The sequence below is a fragment of the Sphaerulina musiva genome (assembly GCF_000320565.1).
Source record: "Sphaerulina musiva SO2202 unplaced genomic scaffold SEPMUscaffold_13, whole genome shotgun sequence".
In the NCBI taxonomy this organism is placed as follows: Eukaryota; Fungi; Ascomycota; class Dothideomycetes; order Mycosphaerellales; family Mycosphaerellaceae; genus Sphaerulina; species Sphaerulina musiva.
The window spans coordinates 231,576-242,665 of NW_016017395.1; the positions used below are offsets into that span (position 1 = coordinate 231,576).

Genomic DNA, 11,090 nt, shown 5'->3' on the forward strand with positions numbered 1-11,090 from the left:
AAGTGATGGAGTAGGAAACAATCATGCGGACGTGCATGGAGTCGCGTCTGGGTGTACTTCTTCAAGCTTTCGTCTTATTATGGCGAGGCAGGCGGCAGCCTCATCGCCGTCGCCATCGCGTTCATCGAGCTCATCGAGCCGATATGCGTGATGCCGTTGCGTCGGTGAAACGTGCATTAAGCCCAAGGTTGGTGATTATGTTTGGAGTCTGTAATATAGTTTATATCCGGACGCTAGTATTCCTCGCGTCACGTGGAAAGCAAATAATACCATTCCATGATTTCCATCCTACCTCTTACACTGAAAACTACATGTATGCGCCGGCATATGCTGAAGAGATTGCTTCGGGCCGATCGTTGACTGATGGACTTCATCACAAAATCCACCTTCGACCAAAGGTCATTGAGACCTTGGAAGGCATATGCATGATGAGCTTGTGAAGTACTTTATGCGAGTATAGGTAGGTATTCGACGAAGAAGGTGATGACACCAATGGGGCGGTTGGAGAATTCCTGGGAAGCCTCTCCATCCGTCCTCGTACTATTTCGGTTGCCTTCTGCTTAGGTCGTACAACCAGCGTACCCATTTGGGCGAATGAACAGACCGGCATCGGACCGAACTCCCGTACTCATTGACGAGATGTAACAACGTGCGATACTCCAAAATCCAAATGCAACGCTGCAGGACATTGCGATGTCGCATTAACAACAGACTATAACGACGTCCGGCGAACTGATACCGCACTTCCCGCTCGAAGAGTAGACTCAACTCATCAACGTAGTAGAACCCCAAGCATGACAGATACAAATCTCATCAAAACCATACCTGGCCCACAAGTCGACGGAAGAGCGACCACAACATCCATATTTCCCACCTCCCAACTAACCCAATCCCCCTTCCTCCCCAATCTCCTCTCTACCATCAACACCGCCTTCCGCGACTCCCACGCCCTCAAACCAGAACTTGGTCTTACGAACCACGGCGAAAGACTCAGCTCCACTCAAGAATTCCTCTCCGCCTTAATCAGCGATCCCGAGTCTTTCGTTCTCATCATCTCTTACCCACATGATAGCTCTACTGTACTCGCCACTGCAAGCTGTCGAAGATATCACGGTCCGCCCAAAGATAGGCCCGTCGATGCGAATTTACCTTGGCTCCGCACGCTGGATGTCGCGCCAGATACGGAGGAATGGGAGTTGAAGTTGATGGCGACGGATGTTAGAGTGCAGGGTCAGGGGTTGGCGGGGTACATGATGAGGACTGTGGAAGGAGAGATTTTGGAACGTTTTCAGCGGAGAATTGAAATGGGACGGGAAAGTAGTGGTGGTGTGGCGGCAGCAGGATTGCCGGGAAAAGTCAAGATGGTGATTTGTACTCCAATGGAGTTGATGGGTGGATTTTATTTGCGCAGAGGATATACATTGGATTATCAGAATTGGAGAGGGGAAGGATATAATTTCCATATTGCGTTTATGCATAAGATGATTTGGGGAGATGGGTGAGTGTAAGAAACAAGAGTAAGGTAGGTATGAAAGATCTCTGGCGATTGATGAATATAGCAGCAGGAAATTGAGGCTCATTTTTCCAACGTCTTCTGTAAAGAAAACGTTCTCTTGTGCAGCGGGTCGTTTGTGGAGATACCACTTATTGTAAAGGAGGTGTTGATTCTCGTTTCATCTTGAGCAAAAACATTCCTTGTCTCATTTAGCATTTCGTCAACCTCCGAGATCGCAAGCGCTACCCTCCACATTCCGCGGTCGGATTTGTTACACTGTCATATACAAATTTTCCTTCTCCACGAATATAAATCAAGGACGTTTGGCCGAGCGGTTAAGGCGCCGTCTTAAGGTTAGTGACTCTCCTGAGTCCAGATCTCGGCGGTTCGAAAGAGCGCAGGTTCGAGTCCTGCAGCGTTCAATTCGCAATCTCTTCTTTTGCATTTTTGGAGGTACTCCGCAAGTCGTGGTTGATGGTGTGAGAGTGGAGCTGGCGTTGTTTTTGCTTAAGCCCGGGGGCGGGCTGTGTAGGTGATATGTCGCGCTTGCAGATTCTAGGTAGGATATGTCGATTTTGTTTTTGACTGTGCTGTGTCGACAAGGAAGGGAGGCATGACATTGGCATTTGCATAGTGATGTGAAGAGTAGACTATAGGTAAGTACGCCTAACTCTCAAGAACGGTCTGTATATGAGGACCTCTCGATAATAGGCAACGCATCGATCGACTTCTTTTCCTCCTTCTTGATCGCTTTTCTCAATTTGCGAATCTCGACTTCCACTTCCCTCATTCCACGAGAACTATTCACAGCTGTAGTCACAGTCGATCCGTCTCGTACAGCTGTCACAAAGGAGTTCTGAGCTTGCCTCAAAGTAGCTGGAACCAGGATACCAAACCACCGGATCGGATCATGAGAGTTGACCAGAGACTTGCACTTCTCTTGGCTCGCGGACTCTGGAGGAGCGGGATCTGTGCTCGTGTCTGGTGTGATTGCATCGGGGAGATCTTTTGCATCTGAATCGACAGGAGGATCCTGCTTACTTTCCGGTCCTGGCGTGGGTGCCGGCGATGGCAACTGTACTGGCTCAGACTGCGACTGACCATTGGGTCCATGCATCTCATGCTCGGAAGATGCCTCTTGACTTTGATCCTCGCTGGGCTGCTCTTCGTCGGTTCTGACGATGAACTTTTCGACCTTTAAGGATATGGCGTCGGTCTCGGCATCGATCTTGATACGGGTAGTGGCAACAGCTCGCTCATCGTAGTAGTCTTGACCATATCTCCCCCGTGAAGATTTGAAGTTGGCTTGGGCCAGTGTAAAGAAGCCAGAGGACATGTGCTTTTGGATGGCAGCCTGAGCTTTGGTATATTCGTCCAGAAGAGTCAGATATTGGATCCATAGGGCGTCAAGTTGGCCATACAGCGATGTTAGAGAGTCATTGTGGACCTTGTCCCCGGGATATGCATTCGGCTCACCCGACATGATGGATGCGTCTACCATGTTGACTGTCATCGACTGTAGAAAGTTCAACTGTGAAGGCCACACCCACTCACGCCAAGCCCACGCCATTCCGCTTCCGAACTTTTGCGACCTCAAGGATCTTCTTAAATTCTACCAACCTCGACAGTCCTTTCCCATACAACAGACAACATGTCCGACTCCGAAGATCTGGCCGGTGTCCCTCTCCTTGAGCCCATCTCCGACTCCGATAACCCCCTTCCTACCAAGACTTCCAAGCGAAAGCGCGCTGCCGACGACGAAGATGGAGCTGCAGCCAAAAAAGCCGCCCGGAAAGCTAAGCGCAAATCAAAAAAGCCTCAAGACATCGACGACTCAACTCTCGATGCTGAAAAGGGCATCAATACCTCGATCGGTCAGATGGACAGTGGTCTGCTAGCAGATTACATTGCCCAACGAACACGCCGATTCCAACCAGACTTGAGCCTAGTTGAAGCCGAAGATTGGAGGTTACCCGAAGCCAGCATAGCGGACAGCTCAAGCTTTGAGAAAGATCGCATCACGGACAACCTGCCCGATTTCTTGGAAGAATTTGCAGTGAAGAAGAGCGGGAAAAAAGGAAGCAAAGGTGATGGAGTCAGCTGGGCGCCCAAAGAGAAGGGTTCACCTCATACTCTTGTCGTGACAGGCGCTGGACTACGCGCTGCGGATCTGACGAGGGTGTTGCGGAAATTCCAGACGAAAGATGCAAAGGTTGCGAAGCTTTTCGCTAAGCACATCAAGAAGGCTGAAGCGAGTGAACAATTGAGCAAGGACAGGATCAATATTGGCGTGGGCACTCCACAGAGGCTCATGGACTTGTTGGACGAGGGTGCCTTATTGGACAAGAAGCTGGATCGAATTGTGGTGGATGCCAGCCATATCGACATGAAGAAGAGGGGAGTGCTGGACATGAAGGAGTTGCAGATTCCGCTCGTGAAGCTGTTGACGAGGAAGGCGTTCAAGGAGAGATATGGCAATGGGGAAGGCAAGATTGAACTCTTGTTTTATTGAGTACCTGTTTGATCTCCTTCCCATCTCTCGAGACCGAGGCCAGGCCCTCGGCTAGGGCAGCGTGAATATCGTGAAGCGATGGCGCGCCAGTTCGAATGGTTGGTGATGAGCACATCAGACACAACTGCTTACACGCTGGCTAGCCTTTCAGCTTGTAATCTTCTCTTGGTATGCTTCCTTCTTTCCTCCTGAAGCCAAGGCTCATGACGGCAGCACTGATGTTGCAGGAAAAAAGTCAAAGAAGCATGGCACGACTAGTGCATCAAAGATAACTCAATAGTACAAGAACTCGGATGATCAGCCGAGAAACTGACAGGCTTCCCGTTGTCACCGTATGCTCTCTGAGCCCGACAACTCTGCCTTGGGTTTTCCCGGTAAGCTCCCTGCCTCGGCGGCTGCAGTCCGAGTGGTAAGAATTGCGTCGTATCGTATGCATCATCTCGTGGTACGGTGCAGCAGGCAATTGCCGCAGAGTGGCATGATCTGGGGGGCGACCGACTCCATGTTGCTGGGTTGTGTGCTACCATGGATTACCACTACGCGATGCCACATGCAAGCACTCAGGACGTACGGAGCAGTCCTGCAACCTGTCACCTTGCGCGGCGGTAGAGATGATAGCGGCAACATGCCCGGAGCTGCAGTATGAGGATCAGCTCTCCTATAGCTAATCTCTGAATGTAAGTGAGATGACCTTTCCCAACCGATCTTGACTCACGTATCATCAGTACCTCACTTGGCCTTTGTTTTTCTGCCAAGTGAAGTTTGCAACTCAGCTCCTCCTCAGTATGCCACAGTTTCGATTTCTTCTCGTACAGATACCATTAGTCTCACGCAAACATTTCTTCCGTTTCACGTCCAACTCTGACATCAGGTTCAATTGTTACTCAAGTATACACCGCACCACATGGATTGTCGGGACACTACTTAGCGCCTATACAACATCAAGTAACACTAGGTAGCCGCTAACCCCCTAGCTTCTGCCAGTATGCGCTTAATCACCGTCAGCGCCGCCGCTGCGCTGGTGGTATCATCCTCCGTTGTCGCTGAGTCAGTCTCGACTGCCCAGCTCTCGGTCGTGGAGGGGGGCGCGAGAGGTAAATTCACAGAGATGGAGTTCTACTACACATCCCCGAGGACTGACTCCATGTTCTTTACAGAATGTACTCTCTGCTTAGAACACGCCGCGAGCCAAACTCAATGCGAGGCTAGCGACTCTTCGGAAACCAACTTCGACTTTGAATGTCTCTGTCTCAAAACCGCATTCCGAATTATCACAAGGGGTTGCTCCGGCTTCTGCGAGGGCACTCAGTACAGCCTCGAATCACAATGCAGGTTAGATAACGGAACCCCGCGAAATGCTATCGACAGACGAGCTGCCTTCGTCGAAGGTGATGCACGAAGTATGTCTCACGCGCCTCGCCCATACCACCGTATCAAGGCAACTGACATGCATCGCAGGCTGTAATCTCTGCTTGGAGCAGGCCGCTCGACAAACATACTGCGTCAACAATAACTCGAGCATATCAGGATACGACTTCCATTGCCTCTGCAAGGAACCTGGGTTCTCAGAGTACACGGAGGGCTGTACTGATTTCTGCAGAGCTACCGAGTATGATATCGAGATACAATGCAGTAAAATTCGGGAGTGCCCGGTTTGCAACATCGATGAGGTACGAAAGTGTGAACGTTGTCTCGAAGACACATCGTCGACGACCACGGCGACGACTTCTTGCAATCTCGCTCCTGACGCCGATATCAGCGGCCTTTTCGAATCAGCCAACATCGAAGTGAGAGATTCCCACTATGCATATCCATAAGTCGACTCTATCGATTTTTCCAGCAGCTAATCCATCTCTTCCAGTTCACAGCAGCAGCCTGCACGGAATTTTGCATCGCCATCCTCGAAGCACAATGCTCTCTTTCACAGATGACTCTCTCCCCACGCACCGCTCAACTCCAAACCTCGAATCCCGGCTTCGGCTTCTGTGGTCCTAAGGGGACCAACTGCAAGTCTACCGAGTCCGCTCATTCTTCTTCTTCTTCTTCTTCTTCTCATCATTCTCCTCCATCACCACCCATAAAACCTCTCATGAATCGCAAACAACAACAACAACAACACCAGCACCAGCACCACAAAGACCATAAACACTCCCGATCCGCCAATTGGCCGCATCATTCGGGAGCACAAACTGCATCGGGCATTTTTGGGTTCTGTGGGGTTTCGGGGAGTAATTGTCGAGCAGAGGAGAATAAGCAGCAGCAGCAACAACAAGAGACTACCACCTCCACCACCAGCAGCAGCAGCGATGCAACTGTGACGACGATGACGGCAATGACGACGATGATGGCGATACAAATTCCATCATCTCGAACTGCTGCTACTACTGCTACTACTGCTACTGCTACTGCTACTCCTGTCATTCATCCCACTAGCAAGAACCCCAAGACCACCACCACAACCACAAATCCTATCTCGAATGAAACAAACTCTCCCTCACCACAGAACCGACGACAACGACGACGGACACGAAATCTCCGAGCGTAACGAAAGCTGTAAGCACATCCTTCCTCGCTATGAAGAAGTTCAGCGATAAGAGCGGCAGCAAAGAAAAAATCAAAAGTTTCGAGAAATTATTCAATTTTATATGTTTTCTCGACAGTAGTGGTGATGGTGATGATGGTGATGGCTGCGGCGATTTCTTGTGCTATTTTGCTGTTTTTTGAGGGGGTTGGAGGTTCGGGGGGTTGAGAGGAGAGATAGATTGAGATGGATGGATATAGGTAGCGAGTTTGGGTTGTGTTATTGGTGTGGGATTTTTTGGCTGTTTTTTGGTGGGTTTTGTTGTGATTTTCATCGACCGATTTTTTAGGGAGGGGGTTTGTGGGGGGGGTGCTTGGGTAACTACCTGAGATTGCTGTTGCTATTGCTGCTATCACTACTACCACTACTATTCCTCCTCCTCCCACAATTTCTTCTTCTCCTCAAACGTAGCAGGAAGGGAGAACAAGTCCTCCAAGTCCTTCAAAAGTCCCTTAAAAACTTTGTTGTAAATCGATGAGTATCACTCCCAATCCGTATTTCTCGCGAAAAAAAAACCCCCCTACTCCCTCCCTACCTATCTTATTCTTAGCTTACCCCCCAGAAAAGACATCCTATATTCAATTTACTTCTTACTTCCCCTTTGCCTTCTACTCCTATCTCATTTCTCTTCTCGCTTTCACTTCACGTGTCAACCATAATAGAGAGAAGTCACTTGATGCAAAAATTTGATGTGGAAGCTACGTTTGATTGCGTAGCGACGAGCTGGAAGGTAAAAGCCGAGAAAGCAAAGTCCTGCCTCTCTCCGAAAAACAAAAGGGAAAGGTATAACCCATTCCTTACGCAAGTCGCCTCATACCTGAGTTTCCATCATGGAACACGCACCCCCAAAATGTCTTTTGCAGACTGTATGCAATCCCATCATAGCTGAAGAAGTAGTACCTGATCCTGTTGTACCTGTACCTCTAGCGTCATGCTATCCTGTTGGTGTATCGTCTCCATCGACGAGTCATGTCTGTACTTCTGTCGTTCTTGGTGTGGCGCTCCTGTCCTCTAGACAGTGCCCTCATACGCTTGATTCAAGCTGATGCCCAAAGACTTGGTTCGGGAGACGCCGGTGCTGTTGCTGGCGCCGGTGCCAAGCACAGTCACGGTCTTGATGAAGACGTCGGTGTCGTAGCCGAATTCGCCGGTGATGGTGAAGCGACCGTCGCTGTAGTATCTGTGGGCCCAATGTCAGTATGTATTGCAGGTATTCACAGCTCTGCCGAGCACGTGCGCGGTGCAGAAGACCGGAAAAAGCTAGACTTACGTGAATTTCATGTACGATGAAGCGGTTTGAACGAGCGAAACACCGTCATCAATGTACAGTTCTCCATAAGCGGTACCGTTGGCAGAAGGTGCGACGATGATGTCAAAGTCTTGCTTGCGGAGCTCGGTGGTCGTGTTTGCTGATTCGGAGCGCTGAGCGAGGATGGCGCCGCCCTTGTAGTACAGAGGGATGCTCGTGTAGGGAACGTCTTCGATCGTGATAGTCGAGCCGGTGCCGATGACGGTCTCGTGAGTGTAGTAATCGTAGAAGACGTCGTCTGGCAAGTAGTGCGTAGCAGTCGTGCTGTTCTCAGTCGTCACAGGGGCGACGAGGAGTCCTGGACCGTAGAAGTACTGATAGCCGAGATCGAACGTGTTGCTGTCTTCAGGGTAGTGGAAGAACATGGGTTGGATAAGCGGTGTGCCCGTCTGGTTCTGGACGTATGATGCCGTGTAGATGTAATCAAGGAGCTTGTATCGGATCTCGATAGCGATCTTGGCAGCTTCCGTGACGATGGGCCAGCGGTAGAACTCTTGATCGATGGCATCGTTTTGAGCGTGGTTGCGGTAGAATGGAGAGAATGCTCCGAGCTGTGCCCATCTCGCGCACAGAAGTTCGTTGGTGTTACCACCAAAGCCACAGACGTCTGTGCCCACCATCGGGACGTTGTACAGAGCGGCGAACTCGAGAATCTCCTTGATGGCGAACAGGTAGGAGTCCCAATTCGAGAGATTGTCTCCGAGCCACTTGCCCACTTGACTTCCGGCTCCAGCAAAGGTGGACCTTGTGATGATCAGTGGGCGGAGAGTAGGCTTGCGTGACAGCATGGCGATACGAGATGCCTCGGACATTTGCGCTCCGTACACATTGTGAGTATCGTACTGTGAGTAGCCACCATACTGAATAATGTCAGTGGAAGCGGTCAAGTTACTGATGCTCCCTGCTGCGTTCGCGATCTGGTATTTGGGGTTGATCAAGTCGCGGTCTGGCAGGCCCGTCTTGTCCCCGGCAAACTGGCGCTTCGAAACGGGAGTGAGATGATGTGCCTTGCGTGAAAAGTCATCGCTGCGGCGAACAAGTTTGGTCTGTGGCGATGAGGAGGTGGTGATGATGTCGTCGACTGACGAGGTGCTGTTGCAGTCACCAGTCGTGAGAGTGCGGTTGCTCGATTCGTAGCTGTACACGCCGCTACCCGCAGAGCGGACGTACTGATACGTGACTTGAGTGTTGGCTGGCAGATCGACGGCAGCACTCCAGATGGGGTAGTTATTGGCGTTCAGTGGTGCAGCGTTCCCGATCTCGTCACCACTACCGATCGTAATGGCACTGCCGAAAACGTAAATGTTTTCTCCGAAAAAGGTGGATGCGTTGACGTTGAACGTGACAACAGACTTGCAGAGTGGCTGAAAATCTGATCCGAAACCAGGGATAGCGCGTGGAGCACCCAGACGAATGGCAGGTGGCTGAGGAGGGTTTCCTGCAGCCTGAGCTTCGTACTCGGGATCAGCGCAAGGGTAGTCACAGAAGTTGGAGGGCTCGTTCATGTCAATCCAGAGTGCATCGATATCCACACCAGTTTCGGGGTCGAAGAAGCTCTGGAATTCCGAGTTCCAGTAGCCTTGGGTATTTGGGTGGAACCTAGGGGTAGTCAGCACCACGTTGCGTCAAATGACTCGGAAGGGGGAAATGTCTTACCAATCCGGGAAAGCGGTGACACCAGGCCACACCACACCCTTGAAGATGGAGCCATTGGAGGTCTGCAGCCATATGTCTTGCTCCACGCCATTGTTGAATCCATCATAATCCTGGTATGCGACGGCGGGATCGACCATGACGATGTAGTGCTGTTGTCGCTCGTGAAGCGTAGAGACCAGCTCACTCATCAGGTTGAGCGGGAATCGATCAGGGTCGAGAGTGAAGACTCGGCGAAGATACATGTAATCGATGTCTGTGAGAAAGTCAGTAAGCATTACGGTCCATTTTGGTACCAGGGTTCATCGACTTACCAGTCCACATAGTCTCGAGCGGAATGCCAGCAGCAGAATAGTTGGCCACGACTTCAGCCACCCAGTAGACATCGCGGTATCCGTACTTGCACTGATGGAATCCCAGACCCCAGTAGGGCTGAAGAGCACTCTTTTGGGAGACTTCAGAGTACTGTTGCGCCACCTCCACAGGGGATGGACCTGCCAAGAAGTAGAAATCCAGGACGCCCCCGAGGGTGTTGTACTCCAGGTGCTGACCGTCTGTCGTGTCGATCTTGAAGTCCATACCATTTGAGTTGAGAAGGAAGACACCGTGGGTGCCGTTGGCGCCACGATGATCGTAATAAATGGGGTGGGTGCCGTACAGATTGGTACCGGCCGGCGTGCCGTACGCGTCACGATTCCATGCAGTACGGGTATAGTCCGTTGTCATGAGGCGGCTAGCAATGCAGTCAGCCACAGTGTACCATGATGTCCATATGTGCTCACTCACAATGGGTCCGTGTGCTCGCCGGTGCCATAGAGATTGGGGTTCTCTGGAAGAGCCGTCCTCAAGCGTACGTACTGGTCCTCGAAGATCAAGGAGGCCGCAGACGAGTCGAACAAGACGTCACCGCTGCTCCGACGCTTGACGGTGAAGCTGAATGGTTCCTCGACGTATTCGAACATGAGTTCGCTAGACGCATTCTGCGTGCCACTCGAGATTGGTCGTGGAAAGACAGAACCGGGCACTTGGTAGACCTGCTGGGCGGCATCTTCGATCAAGACATGGAGTCGGGTGTCTCACAATCATGTTAGTTCCAGCAATCTGGGGGTGGAATGCAGATCTGACTCACCAGTCTGGTACTCGACAGTCAAAGTCAGATCCTCAATGTCATTGCCGTAGATGTTGCAGGGGGTGCCGGCCAGAGTGAGCTGTGCGGTCAAGCCATTGGCGGTGGTGGTGATGCCGCTGGCTCGATAACCAGGACAGGTCGAGTCGGTGCCGTTCTGGCGGCGACGGAGAGCAAAGGGCGATGCGGTGACGGCGGACGCGGCGAGAGCCAAAGCACCCAGGAAGAGCGAGGGGGGTGCCATGGTTGCTGTGGGTGACAGCGAGGGGGAGGAGGTGTGTGTGTGTGCGAGGGGTGCACGAGGGCTGGAGTGTAGGTGTTGTTCAGTCTTGGGGTGGTGGTGGTGGTTTTCTGGGGAGAGTGGAGAAGTTTATAACAAGTTTGGAGGCTGCGGGGGAGGCGCGAGTGAAGGGC

The 11,090-nt window shown here is 51.4% G+C and overlaps 5 protein-coding genes and 1 non-coding gene across 6 annotated transcripts; 4 read left to right on the plus strand and 2 right to left on the minus strand.

The window, feature by feature from the left end:
- Window positions 1–794: 794 nt before the first annotated feature.
- SEPMUDRAFT_159545 (uncharacterized protein) lies at window positions 795–1,566 on the plus strand (the record flags this gene model as incomplete). Its single annotated transcript, XM_016907855.1, has 1 exon — window positions 795–1,566. One exon carries the CDS (start codon window positions 795–797, stop codon window positions 1,500–1,502), a length of 708 nt encoding a protein of 235 aa, XP_016756106.1. The 3' UTR covers window positions 1,503–1,566.
- A 246-nt stretch (window positions 1,567–1,812) lies between these two features.
- Window positions 1,813–1,917, plus strand: SEPMUDRAFT_t81. Its single transcript has one exon. It is a non-coding gene; the product is annotated as a tRNA-Leu (tRNA).
- A 308-nt stretch (window positions 1,918–2,225) lies between these two features.
- Window positions 2,226–2,909, minus strand: SEPMUDRAFT_15787 (uncharacterized protein; the record flags this gene model as incomplete). Its single annotated transcript, XM_016907754.1, has 1 exon — window positions 2,226–2,909. A coding segment is annotated over one exon (684 nt), but the record flags the coding sequence as incomplete, so codon positions are not given.
- Window positions 2,910–3,293: 384 nt separating this feature from the next.
- Window positions 3,294–4,085, plus strand: SEPMUDRAFT_94634 (uncharacterized protein). The gene has a single exon (XM_016910641.1). The coding sequence runs from the start codon at window positions 3,375–3,377 to the stop codon at window positions 4,005–4,007; it is 633 nt and encodes a 210-aa protein (XP_016756108.1). The 5' UTR covers window positions 3,294–3,374; the 3' UTR covers window positions 4,008–4,085.
- A 907-nt stretch (window positions 4,086–4,992) lies between these two features.
- On the plus strand, window positions 4,993–6,552 carry SEPMUDRAFT_136827 (uncharacterized protein; the record flags this gene model as incomplete). The annotated part of the gene is made up of 4 exons (XM_016902804.1): window positions 4,993–5,101; window positions 5,165–5,407; window positions 5,466–5,794; window positions 5,869–6,552. The coding sequence occupies 4 exons, from the start codon at window positions 4,993–4,995 to the stop codon at window positions 6,550–6,552; spliced, it is 1,365 nt and encodes a 454-aa protein (XP_016756109.1).
- A 717-nt stretch (window positions 6,553–7,269) lies between these two features.
- On the minus strand, window positions 7,270–11,042 carry SEPMUDRAFT_152306 (glycoside hydrolase family 31 protein). The gene is made up of 6 exons (XM_016907365.1): window positions 10,680–11,042; window positions 10,337–10,625; window positions 9,865–10,283; window positions 9,554–9,806; window positions 7,859–9,496; window positions 7,270–7,768 (listed from the first exon to the last, which is right to left on the minus strand). Exons 1-6 carry the CDS (start codon window positions 10,918–10,920, stop codon window positions 7,600–7,602), a joined length of 3,009 nt encoding a protein of 1,002 aa, XP_016756110.1. The 5' UTR covers window positions 10,921–11,042; the 3' UTR covers window positions 7,270–7,599.
- Window positions 11,043–11,090: the final 48 nt, after the last annotated feature.

What these genes read in the sequence shown, in the direction of transcription:
- SEPMUDRAFT_94634 (XM_016910641.1), top strand. Translation starts at nt 3,375, where the DNA reads ATGGACAGTGGTCTGCTAGCAGATTACATTGCCCAACGAACACGCCGA.
- SEPMUDRAFT_152306 (XM_016907365.1), bottom strand. Translation starts at nt 10,920, where the DNA reads ATGGCACCCCCCTCGCTCTTCCTGGGTGCTTTGGCTCTCGCCGCGTCC. An exon ending in GGCGAGCACACGGACCCATT is followed by an intron (nt 10,284 to 10,336) that starts GTGAGTGAGCAC and finishes CTGCATTGCTAG; the next exon opens with CCGCCTCATGACAACGGACT. An exon ending in GCTCGAGACTATGTGGACTG is followed by an intron (nt 9,807 to 9,864) that starts GTAAGTCGATGA and finishes ACTTTCTCACAG; the next exon opens with ACATCGATTACATGTATCTT.